General features: G+C 49.5%; 1 protein-coding gene and 1 pseudogene across 1 annotated transcript in view; both read left to right on the top strand.

The window, feature by feature from the left end:
• The window catches only part of NXN (nucleoredoxin), a 204,370-nt gene that overhangs the window by 182,042 nt on the left and 8,214 nt on the right, over nucleotides 1–14,114 (top strand). Inside the window, exons 6-7 of the mRNA XM_049860022.1 lie at nucleotides 10,064–10,243; nucleotides 12,015–12,139. Of these exons, the coding sequence (XP_049715979.1) occupies nucleotides 10,064–10,243; nucleotides 12,015–12,139 (305 nt within the window). The remainder of the gene's footprint in view (nucleotides 1–10,063; nucleotides 10,244–12,014; nucleotides 12,140–14,114) is intronic.
• LOC126062451 (phosphatidylinositide phosphatase SAC2-like) lies at nucleotides 4,349–10,052 on the top strand (annotated as a pseudogene).

Genomic DNA, 14,114 nt, shown 5'->3' with positions numbered 1-14,114 from the left:
GAAGAAGAAAAAAAAAAAAAACCCATTGCTGTCAAGTCGATTTCCGACTCATAGCAACCCTGTGTTACATACATGTTATTGTTAGGTGCCGTCGAGCCGGTTCTGACACATAGTAACCCTGTGCACAACAGAACGAAACACTGCCCGGTCCTGAGCCATCCTTAAAATTGTTGTTATGCTTGAGCTCATTGTTGCAGCCACTGTATCAATCCACCTCGTTGAGGGTCTTCCTCTTTTCCACTGACCCTGTACTCTGCCAAGCATGATGTCCTTCTCCAGGGACTGATCCCTCCTGACAACATGTCCAAAGTATGTAAGACATAGTCTTCCATCCTTGCCTCTAAGGAGAATTCTGGCTGTACTTCTTCTAAGACAGATTTGTTCGTTCTTTTGGCAGTGCAAGGTATATTCAATATTCTTCGCCAACACCACAATTCAAAAGCATCAATTCTTCTTCAGTCTTCCTTATTCATTGTCCAGCTTTCACATGCATATGATGAGATTGAAAATACTATGGCTTGGGTCAGGCACACCTCAGTCTTCAAGGTGACGTCTTTACTCTTCAACACTTTAAAGAGGTCCTTACTGGGGTTTTTTTGTGCGGCAGATTTACCCAACGCAATGCATCTCTTGATTTCTTGGCTGCTGCTTCCATGGCTGTTGATTGTAGATCCAAGTAAAATGAAATCCTTGACAACTTCAATCTTTTCTCCATTTATCATGATGTTGCTAATTGGTCCAGTTGTGAGGATGTTTGTTTTCTTTATGTTGAAGTGTAATCCATACTGAAAGCTGTGGTGTTTGATCTTCATTAGTAAGTGCTTCAGGTCCTCTTCACTTTCAGCAAGCAAGGTTGTGTCATCTGCATAACGCAGGTTGTTAATGAGTCTTGCTCCAATCTTGATGCCCCATTCTTCTTCATATAGTCCAGCTTCTCGGATTATTTGCTCAGCACACAGAATGAATAGGTATGGTGAAAGAATACAACCCTGACGCATACCTTTCCTGACTTTAAACCAATCAGTATCCCCTTGTTGTGTCCGAACAACCACCTCTTGATCTATGTAAAGGTTCCTCACAATTAAGTGTTCTGGAATTCCCATTCTTCGCAATGTTATCCATAATTTGTTATGATCCACACAGTCGAATGCCTGTGCATAGTCAATAAAACACAGGTAAACATCCTTCTGGTATTCTCTGCTTTCAGCCAGGATCCATCTGACATCAGCAATGATATACCTGGTTCCATGTCCTCTTCTGAAACTGGCCTGAATTTCTGGCAGTTCCCTGTCAATATACTGCTGCAGCCATTTTTGAATGATCTTCAGCAAAATATTATATACGTAGCACTATGTATTCTGCGTTTGCTACTTAACAATATATTGCAAACATTTTCCATGTTGCTACACCTTCATAGTGACCGTTTTCATGATTGCATAATATTCCTTCCTGCCCCTCTTTCTGTCCTAAGATCTGCCTTTCCTCCCATGTCTCCTCCCAACTCTCAGCTCTCTTGGGTAATTATTCCCAGCATCCTTAGGTCACACTGCAGTCTAGATATAGAAAGAACCATCTGGGTTACAACCCTGGCCAGCCCCTCCTTCCCTCTCTCCCCAGGGTCCTGGAAGGCTTGTACCTTTCTGCCCCAGGCCTTCCACCTGCTTCAAAACTCTCTGCCTCCTTGACCGTGGAAAAGCAACCAAACTGTGATGCGGACAGTCTCAGTCTGCATGGCTTTGAGATGAATTTAAATACTCCTAAGTAGGCTCCTCCCAGGAGGAAGCAGTTTGGAGCTGTTTGGAGCTTATTTCTTCTTCTCTAGGTTTTGAGAGAAAAGGTGAAGGGGATTCTCGGGCATTGCTTATGGCCTGACCCAGCTCTTCAGGGCAGGGAACCAGACAGGATTTAGAGCTGAAGCCCCCTTTAGAACAAAGAGTATATGTTCCAAGCCCAGCAGTCAAGGCTGAGGTGGTGCAATAAAGGAGTGCCAGGCCCACACTGTGGACGGTACACTGTTGCTGCAAGTCCATAGACCCCTCCCTGTGACACTGACATTGTCTTTGTGTTCTGTTTCCTTAGCTAGCTTCTTCCATCTAATGCGGGGGTTTCTGTTTGTCCTTCCAGAGCAAGGCATCAGCCGTTGTTACTGCTGCCTTCTGATGAGCCAAATAATCAACTTGGTGACGACAAAAATAATAATATTTATGGAGTACTTAATGATATACTAAGGTCCCTGGGTGGTACAGATGGTTACCAAAAAGGTAGGTGGTTTCAATCCATCTAGTGGAGCTGTGGGATAAAGGCTTGACAATCTGGTTCCATAAGATTAAAAACAAACCAAACTCATTGCCACCAAGTCAATTTCAACTCACAGGAATGCCATGTGTTACAGAGTAGAACTCTTCATAGGGTTTTCTTGTGTGTAACCTTTACAGAAGCATTTCGACAGGGCTTTTTTCCATGGAGCCACTAGGTGGGTTTGAACCACCAACCTTTAGGTTAGCAGCCAATTGCAAACTACTCGTGCCACCCATTGAAATCACCATGGAGTACAGTTCTACCCCGAAACTCCTGGGGTCACCATGAGTCGGAATCAACTCTATGGCAACGGGTTTAATTTTGGGTGTGGTTACTATATACCAGACACTCTGCTAAGAAGCATTTTACATTTATTATCTTGTTTACTCCTCACAAAAACCATAGAAGATTATTGTTGTTAGGTGCTGTCAAGTCAATTCTGACCCATAGCAACCCTATGGGACAAAGTAGAACCATCCCATAGGGTTTCCAAGGAACAGCTGGTAGATTTGAACTGCTGACCTTTTGGTTAGCTGCCAAGTTCTTAACCACTACGCCACCAGGGGTAGGAAACCATTATTATCCCTGTTTTACAGCTGTTTGGGAACTGAGACTCAAAGAAGTTAAGTGATTTGCCTGGGCCTTCCTTAGAATTCTAACTGTATCCCCCCTCCCAGTCATCCAAGCTCAGAAAACCAAAGACGAGTTCAAGCCAGGCAGAGATGAGCTGCTCCTTTTTCATTCCCTCCAGAGAAGCTCCTTGCTGGTGTGGAAGTTACTTTGTATAAAGGCATCTATTAGACATTTTCCATTCTCTTCCAGTTTCCCATTAGCAGCTTGGCCGTCTTTTCCTGATAGAAGTCTCCTTTAGAAAACCTTCTTCAGGGTGGTGGGGAGAAGGGAATGCACCGTGGGGAGTGGGGAGGAGAGAAGGGGTGATTGTAGTCTCAGCCTTCTGCCCCATAGCTTTGGGGAAAGAGAGAAGAGGGAGCTGAGGGTGCAGGAAGCTGCTGTAAGTGGGCCTTCCCTCACCCTGGTTAAGAGAGTCCCCAACAAAGCCGGTGGCTGGTAGAAAGAGCAGCAGCATTTACCATAGGCAGGCCGAGGGTTCTTGTCCCAGCTGACCACCTACTGGCTGGGTGACCTTGGGTAGGTCACTTTACCTCGGAGCCTCAGTGACTTCATCTGTAAAATGAGGAGAATCGTACTTCCCACAGCCATGTGTTATGAGGATTGCATGAGACAGCATCCATGCTGTGCTGGCACTGAGCAGCTCCACCACGGTGGATGCCGATTTCCTTGTTTTGGCCCCCTGGTTCATCACTGGAGGGAGGCATTCACTTAGGGCTCCAGGGCCAAGCTTGCCCATGATCAGGTGATGGGGAGGGGCCTTGACACAGTGGACATGGACCCCCCCACAGCTCCAAATTCTGTCTGGTTCCCTGTCCTGGGGAGCTGGGCCAGGCCACAGCAGTGCCCAAGAATCCCTTTCACCCTTTCTCTCAAAATCTAGAAAAGATGAATGCTCAAAATGTCACTGATGTGTGTGCCCTGGGCGTGACTTGGCACCACCATGTTGCAGTTGCCGCATTCGCCACATTCGCTGCAGGCGTGAGGCAGGGTGTGGGCGGCTTCCAGACTGAGCTTCAACAGATCGACAGACAGACAGACCAACAGCCTGACGAGATGCCACACTCCCACAGGTCTCTGCGGGCAGCCCCGCATCCTGCCTAGCCCAAGCCCAGGCGTGCTGGCGATGACTTTCAAGATTTTCCTCCCTTTTGCAGGACTTTCAGTCAAAGTTCCTGTGGCGCTATGTTTTTCCTGTAAATTACTCCACTTCCAAAATCTCATCCAGCAGAGCAGCTTCTCCGAGCTGCAGGCATGGGGGCGTGGGAGGGCTCAAAGGGTTGTCTTTCTTTTCTTTTCTTATTCATATTAAAAAACTTTAAAAAGGGAAAGGGTGGATGGGGGGGGGACATCAGTATTTATTGCAGCTAAAACTTCAGTAAAGATGGGGGGAAGGGGGCTGACCTTTTGCAACCACCTGTTAATGTGCCCAGTGCGTTTTGTTAGGGACTTAATGTTTTTGACTGATGTAAATATTCATGCCAAAATAGGAAGTTTAGTTTTGTGAAAGTAACATTGTAATTAGTAGAATTTAATTATTTCCTACCAAGAGATGTGTCCTGACGTAATTTTTATGGTGGCCTGGCTCAAGCAACAGTTTTCAGGGTGCTCCGTCATTGGTGCTCCTCACAGAGACACGGATGTGCTGTTACTGCCTTCTGACTTGCCTACTACGTGGCCTGTGACAGTGATGAAGTTGATCAAGTAAACCAACATCAACGACTAAGTCTGGAAGACCTGGAAAGAATAGAAATGGGACCTGAACCCACTCTTTTTGGTAAGCCAAAGGTCCCCTGCATGTGGTTGCGCTCCAGTGCAAAGAAAAGTGGCTCTGTCCACACACTGAGAGCTGTGACACACAAGCCAGAAGAGGATGGAAAAGATGCCCTTGAGTGCAGTGCAGAGATGCCGCAGGTCGCCAAGCAGGCCATGGGATTGGCCGTACCTAGAGTTGAAAAACAACTTGAAAGGAAGAGCAGTAAACCTCATGAAGACATCATCGATATCAGATCTCGAAACGAAGGCTCTTTGGCCCAAGGAAGGAATTTTTTGATGAGCAAATTTTCGTCTCTGAATCAAAAAGTAAAACAGACAAGATCCAGTGTAAATATTGGCAATCTACGAAAGCTAGGAAACTTTACAAAACCTGAAATGAAAGTTAACTTTCTAAAACCAAACTTAAAAGTAAATCCTTGGAAATCAGATAGTATAGTCTTGAAACCATGGAAAATAGGGGCGTGATGGATAGTAAAGACCAGGCAGAGTCTGATGGGGAGATGTCTTCGATAATGACTCGTACCACTCCGATGAATTCCTAACAAATTCCAAGTCTGATGAAGACAGGCAGCTGGCTAATTCCTTAGAGAATGTAGGGCCAGTAGACTAAGTTCTTCCCAGTTGTGGTATTATCGCTTCAGCGCTTTGGTTAGGCAGTCGATCCCAGTCTATAAGCAGCACTGATATTAGTATTCGTGTTCACTCAGAGAGTACTGCCACTCATGGAAGTCGGCTTGGAAAAGGCCATAAGTCTTCTTTGAAAGAAAGTCCTTCTGCTGACCATACATACACATATTGACTGGCTTTGCCAAGCCTGTGGATATGTATTGCCACAGAGATGCACAAAATAAAATGACCCAGCCATCTGTAACCAGGTCTGTTTCTCAGCATGCTACTGAGGATGGAAATCAAGCGACGAATCAAGCTTCTAACGAAGAAGCCCAACCAGAAGTAATGGAGCAGACACCTTCTTGACCATCTCAGTTAGACGTGTCTTTTTCAGCAAAAGGTCCACAGTTTCAAGCAGTTAAATTAGTACATTCAGTCATATCTCAGAAGACCCCAGGCTCTGGATCCACTGTGCTTTGAACTTGAAACAGGGCTTCATGTAACTCCTTCTCCTTCAGAAGGCAGTAGCAGCGCAGCAGTTTGCCCCTTTGCAAAGCTCAGGAGTTCCATGGTCCAGGTTGCTAATATAACCCCCCAAGTGGGATTAACCCATGGGATAAACTTGGCTGTGACAAAAGTTCAGAAGAGTTCTGCAGAACCTGAAGCGGTTAATGAAGTCCAGCGAAGTGAACTTAAAAACATATTTATACCATGCCAGACACAAATAATTCAGATTGAGTTTTTAGCCATAGAGAATGCTGGGGCTTTTATTTAATCTAAAAGAAGGTGGTTTCATGTATTAGCCTGTTGTCACTTGTACCGTCTTTGAGTCTAGGGGTCACAAATTGTTTATTGGGAAAAGTCTTAAAGGGAATCTGAACTTGAGCAGATTTCCAAATTTGACAGCCAAGATGACAAGTGTACTGTCCGAGAGTATATAGATCTGAGTAGCTTCCACACTACAAAGCAACCTGTCCCTTTGAAAGGAATTCAGGAATAGGTCACTTTGGGGCATGATTTGAACCTTTTTGGATGGGGGTGGGTGGGTGGAAGGTATGAAGTCAACACAAAGGATGGGCAAGGACACATTGAGGGGATTAGCATTTTTCATAATTTGTTTTTGTTCTGTTTGTCAGTTTATTCTTATGTATAGTACCTCTACAAGGTAGGTAACACGTTTTGTTTTTAGTGACTAAAGTGTTACTAGTAGGGGAAAGTATTTGAATACAAAACCTACTGGTTTAGTTCTGATGGCTTAAGCATTCCCTGTGAAGAGTTAATTGAGGGTTACAGCCCGTACTGTCCAGAAACCTGTGCTCATTTGAACAAATTGAAACTACTCCAGAACCTGCACACCCCATTGTACGGGAGGAGTGAGACTTGTCAGACATACAGTAAACCTGAATACATCAGATATGTATACCAGCATCCTGTTAAATTTAGTCCTGCCGTTTTCTGGAAGACTATGTTGGCTACTGGTAATTATAGAAAGAAGTCTTCAAATTTTAATTTTTTTCCAGGGGACATTCCAGAATACCTTGTGTAGACTCTTACAACTAGAGAGAATTTAGTCTGAAGCACAGCCGTGCCCAAACTGGTTTTATGACCAGAAGCCTGACCGCGTAGAACCAGTGCCTCTCCTGTGAACCCAGACAGGAGGTTGCACATTGTATTCCAAATAGGTATTGGTTTGTCTGGTATCTTCAGAGCCTTATTCTGAAGTGACTCTCAGCTAAACATTGTGTCTGTTGTAACTCTGATAAGCATTTCCACTTTTGTTATTTATTAGTGGTATCTTTTTTTTTTTTAAGTGTCAAATCTTGTGACGATTTAAAATAAAGTACCATTGTAATTTTTTTTTAAATGTCACTGGGTAGGAGTCTGATGTGGTTATTTTACGCGGTTTATGCACCATAGTCACGTGCCAACATGGCTATGTCCCTGTGTACCTGGTTGTCTTGGGCTCTTAGACACTGGGCTTTGGTGCTCAGTGTACCAACTAAAGAGGGGGCATTGCTTTCGAGTAGCCGTGGCGAAGACCTGAGGCAGAGAGCAGCTTGTTCCTTGGTGGACACAGCTGATGACTTCAGCAGCGAGCTGGGGGCTCCTCACAGGTATGAACTTGAAAGAGGCTGTAGCCGTGGTACCAAAGAAGGCCGCTGAGAGTAGTCTCTCAGAGAAGCTGAGGCATCAAACCAGGAATTGGGATTCTTTGCCTTCACGTTTTCCTTTTCCTTCTGTGTACTCTCTGTGCCTACCTGTCCCCCATGGACTAACTTCCCATCCAAGGTCCTGGCTCTAAACAGGCCTGCCGGTGTGTCTCATCATAGCAGTGGGCATTCTCTGGTTTAACTTAACAGCTGTAATTGTCCAATTTCAGAAACACACCAACTCTCTGATTAAAGAACTTTGCCAAAGCTTTTCTCCGATGGGGCATCGCCATGTAAAGGGGCTCATCCCCAGCTGGCTGGTCCTGAGACGGGCCCCCTTCAGGTTGGGACTGAAGCCCAGGTTCCCAGCCACAGGGATGGGGACACCCTTGACGTGGGCCCCAGGCCTCCCAAGGATAAAGTGCAGCTGTTAGGACAAGGCTCGAAACGTCTGGAATCTCCTGTCCACCCAGTGCATAGGTAACTTCTCACAAGCCCCTGTTCCGCGCTGAGTGTGTGTTAAAACGCCCCCCTCCCTCAGCCCACCAGCAGTCTCAGCTGCTCATGTTTGTGCGTGATAGGGTGGACACGCAGTCCTCGGGAACCTATTCTCTCTGGACCAGTTTCCTCACACATCAGGCCACCTCTCCTAATAGGTGTGAACATAATGGACTCGTTATTCCTTTTGAAGACCGTCCCACAACGGCCATACTCGCTGTGCTGGCTGCCACGGCAGGTTACCAGACACCAGAGCCATATTTCTAGTACTGCAGCGTCCCCCCCACAGAGAAATAAAATGTCAGTGGAGCAAATTACCGACTGAATGATTTGGAATCTATAAATATTAAATGGCTCGGGCTTTCATTGGCCCATATAAAATTCAGGCGCTGGGCAACTCTGGGAGAAAGGATGTCTGAGAGTGCGAGGGGGAGGGAACTGGCTGCTCTCGGAGACAAGCGTCCCCAAAGGCTAACCCTGTGGCTGAGTGTGGCTGAGGTTGAGGTGGGGTAACCCTGGCTGGAGGAGAAGAAGGGCAGGGGGAGGAAAGCCCAAAGGAAACTAGAATCTGGGCTGGGGTTTTCCTTGATTTTTCATTTGAGGCCTTTGTTTGGGGTGTGTGGTTGATGGGAGTGCTCTGTGTCGTATTTTTTATGCTAGCCCACACTCTGTAACATGCTGGTAGGTAGTGTTGAGGTCTACTTCCTCCAGGGACTATGAGGAGGGAGCACTGCCCCCCTCAGAGGAGGTATTGGAACCTCCCCAGGCAGTCGGGTGGAGGCTGCAGAAAAGCCATGCCCACTCAGTGGCAGTTCTCTGTCCTCTTCTCCTGCTGCAGCCTCAGCCCCCCGCTCCTCCCTCGCAGACCCCAGAGTGCTCCCTGTGGTCAGTCCTCCGAGCCTGTGTGAGGACTCCGATCATGTCTGTGGTGCTGGTTTGTGTGGCACAGCAAGTATATGCTTGTGACTGTCCCTGCATGCTTTTATACCACCTTGTTAGGTTTTAGGCTGACTACAGATAGATTGGAGCCCTGGTGGTACAGGGGTTAAGAGCTCAGCTGCTAACCAAAAAGTCAGCACTTCGGATCCTGCAGCTGCTCCTTGGAAACCCTGTGGGGCAGTTCTACTCTGTATAGGGTCGCTGTGCTTCAGAACTAACTCAACAGCAACAGGTTTGGTTTCTTTTTTTTTTTTTGCAGATAGATCGCTACCACCCATGTATCAGTGAGGGCTTGTGTGTTGCTATGATGCTGAACAGGTTTCAGCGGCGTTTCCAAGACTAAGATGGACTAGGAAGAAACGCCCGTCGATCTACTTCTGAAAATCAGCCAGTGAAAACCCCGTGGATCACAGTGGTCCGATCCACAACTAATCATGGTGATGGCACCGGGCTAGGCAGCGTTTCGATCCATTGCGCCTGGTATCCCCATGAGTTGGGGGCTAACAACAATAGCATAGAGAGGAGAGAGCTCTTGTCTCCTTGTGGTCTCTTTAGGATGCCGTGTGGTAACTGTTGATGGGTACCATTGAGTCAATTTCCAACTCACAGCGACTGTATGTGACAGGGTAGGACTGCCCCATAGAGTTTCCTAGCCTGTAATCTTTACAGGAGCAAATCGCCAGGTCTCTCTCCTGTGGAGCCACTGGATGGATTTGAACTGCTGACCTTTTGGCTAGCAGCCAAGTACTTAACAATTGTGCAACCAGGGCTCCTTGCAGTAACAATAAAAACAAACAAAACATAACAAAAAAACCAGCTGCCATCGAATAGCCTCCCTTTATGGACTGTTTCTAGGTATCAGAACCCTGTGCCAAGTTCTTTAAAGGCATCATCTCATTTGATCTTTACGCGGCAGCATAAGGCAGGAATTACAGTGCGTTAACCATTTTGCAGCTGAGGATACTGAGCCACAGACTGGTGATGTGACTTGCTCGAGGTGACTCGGCTACTCAGTGGCCAGGCCTGGATTCTAAGCCAGGGCTTTCTGACTCCAGGTCTGGGAACTTGGTCACGACCCTTCATCAGGTCCTAGCCCCGTCCTGCGAGTCCTGGGTAGACTGCCCTGTTCACAGGCTGATGTCAAGCATCCCCCTGTCTTGCAGGCATCCCCACGCTGATCGTGCTGGACCCACAGGGCGAGGTGATCACACGGCAGGGGCGGGTGGAGGTGCTGAATGACGAGGACTGCAGGGAGTTCCCGTGGCACCCCAAGCCCGTGCTGGAGCTCTCCGACTCCAATGCCGTGCAGCTCAACGAGGGCCCCTGCCTCGTCCTTTTTGTAGGTATGATGCTCACGGGCCCCTGTGGGGAAATTGGGCAGATGGACCTTGCTTGGGAGGTGTCAGTTCCTACAGCTGCTTTCTGTCACTAACAATGCAGAGCCCAGGCCTTTGTCTCTCCCCAGCAGCCTTGCTTTTGACCCCAATGATTTATTCATGGCCCTGCCCTGTGGGAGGTGTTCTGGGAGCGACTGCTGTGCTTTCCTTCCGGGCTGCTTCTGGCTGCCAGCTGGGAAGAAAAGGTCAGGCCTGAGGATGCCCGGGGACTCCAGGCCATGGTTGGAGGGAGCTGGGCTGCAGGCACTGGGGCTGCAGGTGGCTGAGTCCCCCCAGGCTGTGGCTCACCCCAGGCTGCTTCTGGATCATCTGCGCTCTGATGAACTGGTCCAGAGCTACTCCAGCTGCCCAGCCCTGGCTCATCCACCCTGTGGCCAGCTGCCCCTCCCCACCTCTGCCTGGCCCCCCACCCCCGTCCTCAGTAAGTCATGCTCAGCCTGGACACGAGAATATAGGAACATGTGCCCCAGGCTCCCTGCAGCCCTGTGGGATGACCGCGGTTCCTTTTGGAAACCGAGCAGCTGGTGGTCCAGAGCCACCTTGCCCTCTGCCTTGGGACTTGCTGCTGTGCTCCAACTCAAAATCATTTTGGACACGAGGATCATGGCTGAGATGCGGACAGACCTGCTCCATTGAGGGGGGCTGGGGAGTATGAGCAACATCTTCCCTCATTCTTTGGAAGTCTACTCTGGGGGTTCTCTCAGGAGGGAAACCAATATTCACTCCCAAGGGAGCTCGTCAACAAACGCGCTTGCAGGCTGCTTCTTTGCTTAGGGAACAAAGGCCCCGGGGAGAGGTAGCCTTGGGTAGCCTTCACCATGGGGCTACCTGCCTCCTACTGTAGGGCTCACACCCCAAATCCTGGGAAACAGTTCTGAAACCAGGGACAGTTAGGAACTCACTGGCCACCCGCAGATGTGGAAACAGGCCCAGAGAGACGAAGCAAGTTGCCCAGCATCACAGAACTGATTAGATGTGGAGCCAGCGGGTACCCTACCGAGTCTCGTACACTGTGGGCCTCTTTGGCATTTTGGAGTGAGATTCCTCTGCCTGAACCTGTTCTCCCCTCCCTGCTCCTTCAGCAGGAAGGAGCTCCGAGACCATACTGCGTTTTCACTAGAGGCAAGAGGTGTCTGCAAGGGGCTTGGGGAGCCTGCTCAGGAGGTTCTCCCATGCCGTCAGCCTACCCCCTCCTAAGTGAGTCTAGCTGCCAGCTGTGGATTGGCCTTGGTGCCTGCTCCTACCCACTGCCATCAGAGCTGCAGATTGGACCCCGGTCCTGACCCTTTACCCCCAGTTCTTCTGCCATTTTCATTAGGAAGTCAGCGATCCAAGGTCTGGCCTCTCATTCAGTGACTGAGAGGAAAACTACTGGGACCTAAGGTCCTGACTTAGGAGACACTCAGCTCCAGGGTGGTTTTGGGAAAAGGGACATTAGTACTACTCAGTGAGGTGAGTCATTCTGGGTGACCATGGTGCAGGAGGGTGCTGTGTGAGTGTGCTCTGCTGCCAGCCCGTGTGTATGTATATGTGTATGTGCGTGTGGGTGTGTGCACCCAGGAGAGACTGGTGCTCCATGGGGAAGCTCATTTCCATTCAGGGGCTGCTCAGATCGGCGTTTCTGCAGCACAGCAGCTGGACCCAGGCTCTCCCAGTGGGAGTCACTCCGTCCGTTTGACCAGTCAATGGTTCTTCACATCTCTCTCTCCCATCACAGACTCTGAAGACGACGGGGAGTCTGAGGCAGCCAAGCAGCTGATCCAGCCAATCGCTGAGAAAATCATCGCCAAGTACAAAGCCAAAGAAGAGGAGGCACCACTTCTATTCTTTGTGGCCGGGGAGGTGCGTGCTGAGGGAGGGCTTCGCGGACTGTTAGGCCAGGAGTGACGTTGCTCACGGGGATGCTTGAAGGGTCCCTGGGGTCCAAGTTGACCTGCTTCTGGGAGAGCCACTGACAAATGTGGCGAGGAAGATGTGCCATTAGTCGTGGAAGGTGTTCCTACCCTGCTACTTCCTCCATCTATCTTTCTCATGCAGCAGGACCCCTCCCCGGGAGAGCCCTCCCCAAGTTTCGCACACAAGCTGGCCCCGGTACCTTCTGGGAAGAGCAGCAGCCACACATATGGTCAGCACTTATTCTCTTGGTGCTTAGTCAGAACCAGACCCTTGATGCTTTTTAAGGTGTCCCCTTGTTTAGTTCCTCCACACTGCCCTGCTAAGTGGCTTTTCCCATCACAGGGATCCTGGCTGGGGGCCATAGCTTGGCCTGCACTCACCCAGAGTGTGAGGTGGGAAATGGTAGACATTCCGTATCATTTTCACCCAAGGCCTGTCCCTTGAGGTCTCCAGCCATGCTGGACAAGCAGAGGACTTCCCACAGGGTGAGAACACCAGATCCCATATGCAGAGCCACCTCCTCCACCCTGCAGAGACTGGGAAATCTCTGCAAAATGGCTGCGGTCTGCACAGGCGCTTTACCCCACCCCACAGCCCCCAGAGCTCCTTGACGCAGGCTCTACTGCCCCCTCCTCCCTCTCTCTTCACTTCTGTAAACCAGTTATCGATGAGCACACTTTTTGAAGCTGCCATGCCTTTAGTCCACCCGCCTGGACCTCCAGTTGGTCAGAACCCCCTGCTCATTTCATGCTGTGTTTGGCTCCCAGGAGAGGTGTGGAGGGGACGAGGCAGCAGCAGCAAACACCCTGAATCACCCATTCATCACCTCCTCAATAGCCGCTCTGCTAAGCCCTGCTGGGCCCCTCGTAGGCAGCTGAAGTCACCCTGTGCAGCCCCGGGGTGGAGGGGAACAAAGCAGGTTCACAAGGCCCTGCCTGGGGGCCACAGCAGCCTGTGCTACACAAAGCACTCATGGAGACTGCTCTGAATGCATTCAACTGTAGCCCCTTCAGAATGGCTGAGAGAAAAGATGGGTACAGAACAGAAAGGGCTGGGCGTGGGGCAAGAGGGGCTGGAGCGCTCCAGTGACCGCTTTAGAAATGTGACTGAAAAGGAGCATTGACAGTTTGCTCCAGACCAGGCACCGTGCCAAGTGCTTCACCTGCATTATGTCGTCTGTTCCTCCCAGCTCAGGGCTGGAAACGTGAGGATTATCCTGTTTCACAGACAGGTCAGCAAGGCTCAGGGAGGGTGAGAGGCTTCTCCAAGGTTGTTCAGCTGGGAGGTGGAGACCAGGCTCCAGACCCAGGCTGGCCTGGGACTGCCGGCAGGCTCATTGGTTCCTCACATCAGCCCCGTGTGTTAGGAACCATCATTAAATCCATTGTGCAGACAAAGAGACCTAGACTCAGAGCAGTGACTTTCTGAAATCACAGAGAAAATAGGTGGCAGAGAGGGAGGGGACTGAATGTGAGGCCAGTGAGACTCTAGAAGCTGTGCCCTTACTCCTCTGTCCTTGTGTTCCAGCAGATAGACCCACTCAGAGGGGCTGGGAAAGGAGGGAGGACCCCAGACCAGAAAGCTGTACAGGGAGCTAGAGGCAGGAACCTGAGCTTCCATCCCTCATCTGTCCATCTCTCATGTGTGCTTCACCTGGGCTCACAACCTTGGCAGCTTTCTCAGTCTAATTCCCTGTCTTGTGCTCAGAAGCAAAACCACTCGGGAATGGGCTGGGCACAGGAAACTGAAACAGGAGGCATTGACTGAGCCTCCTGGAGCCAAGGACCCTGGTCCAAGTCCCCTCACATTCTACGCAGGACCGAGGGGGACCCTTGTTTCTGTCTCAGTCCTGTCCCCTCTGGCAGGTAGAAGAGTTAATCCTTCTGAAGCCTTAATGGACATTGAAATTTCATCTCCCCAT

Source organism: Elephas maximus, chromosome 19, assembly GCF_024166365.1.
Source record: "Elephas maximus indicus isolate mEleMax1 chromosome 19, mEleMax1 primary haplotype, whole genome shotgun sequence".
In the NCBI taxonomy this organism is placed as follows: Eukaryota; Metazoa; Chordata; class Mammalia; order Proboscidea; family Elephantidae; genus Elephas; species Elephas maximus.
Note: the sequence above shows the minus strand (reverse complement) of the source record. Positions and strands in the feature narration are given on the sequence as shown.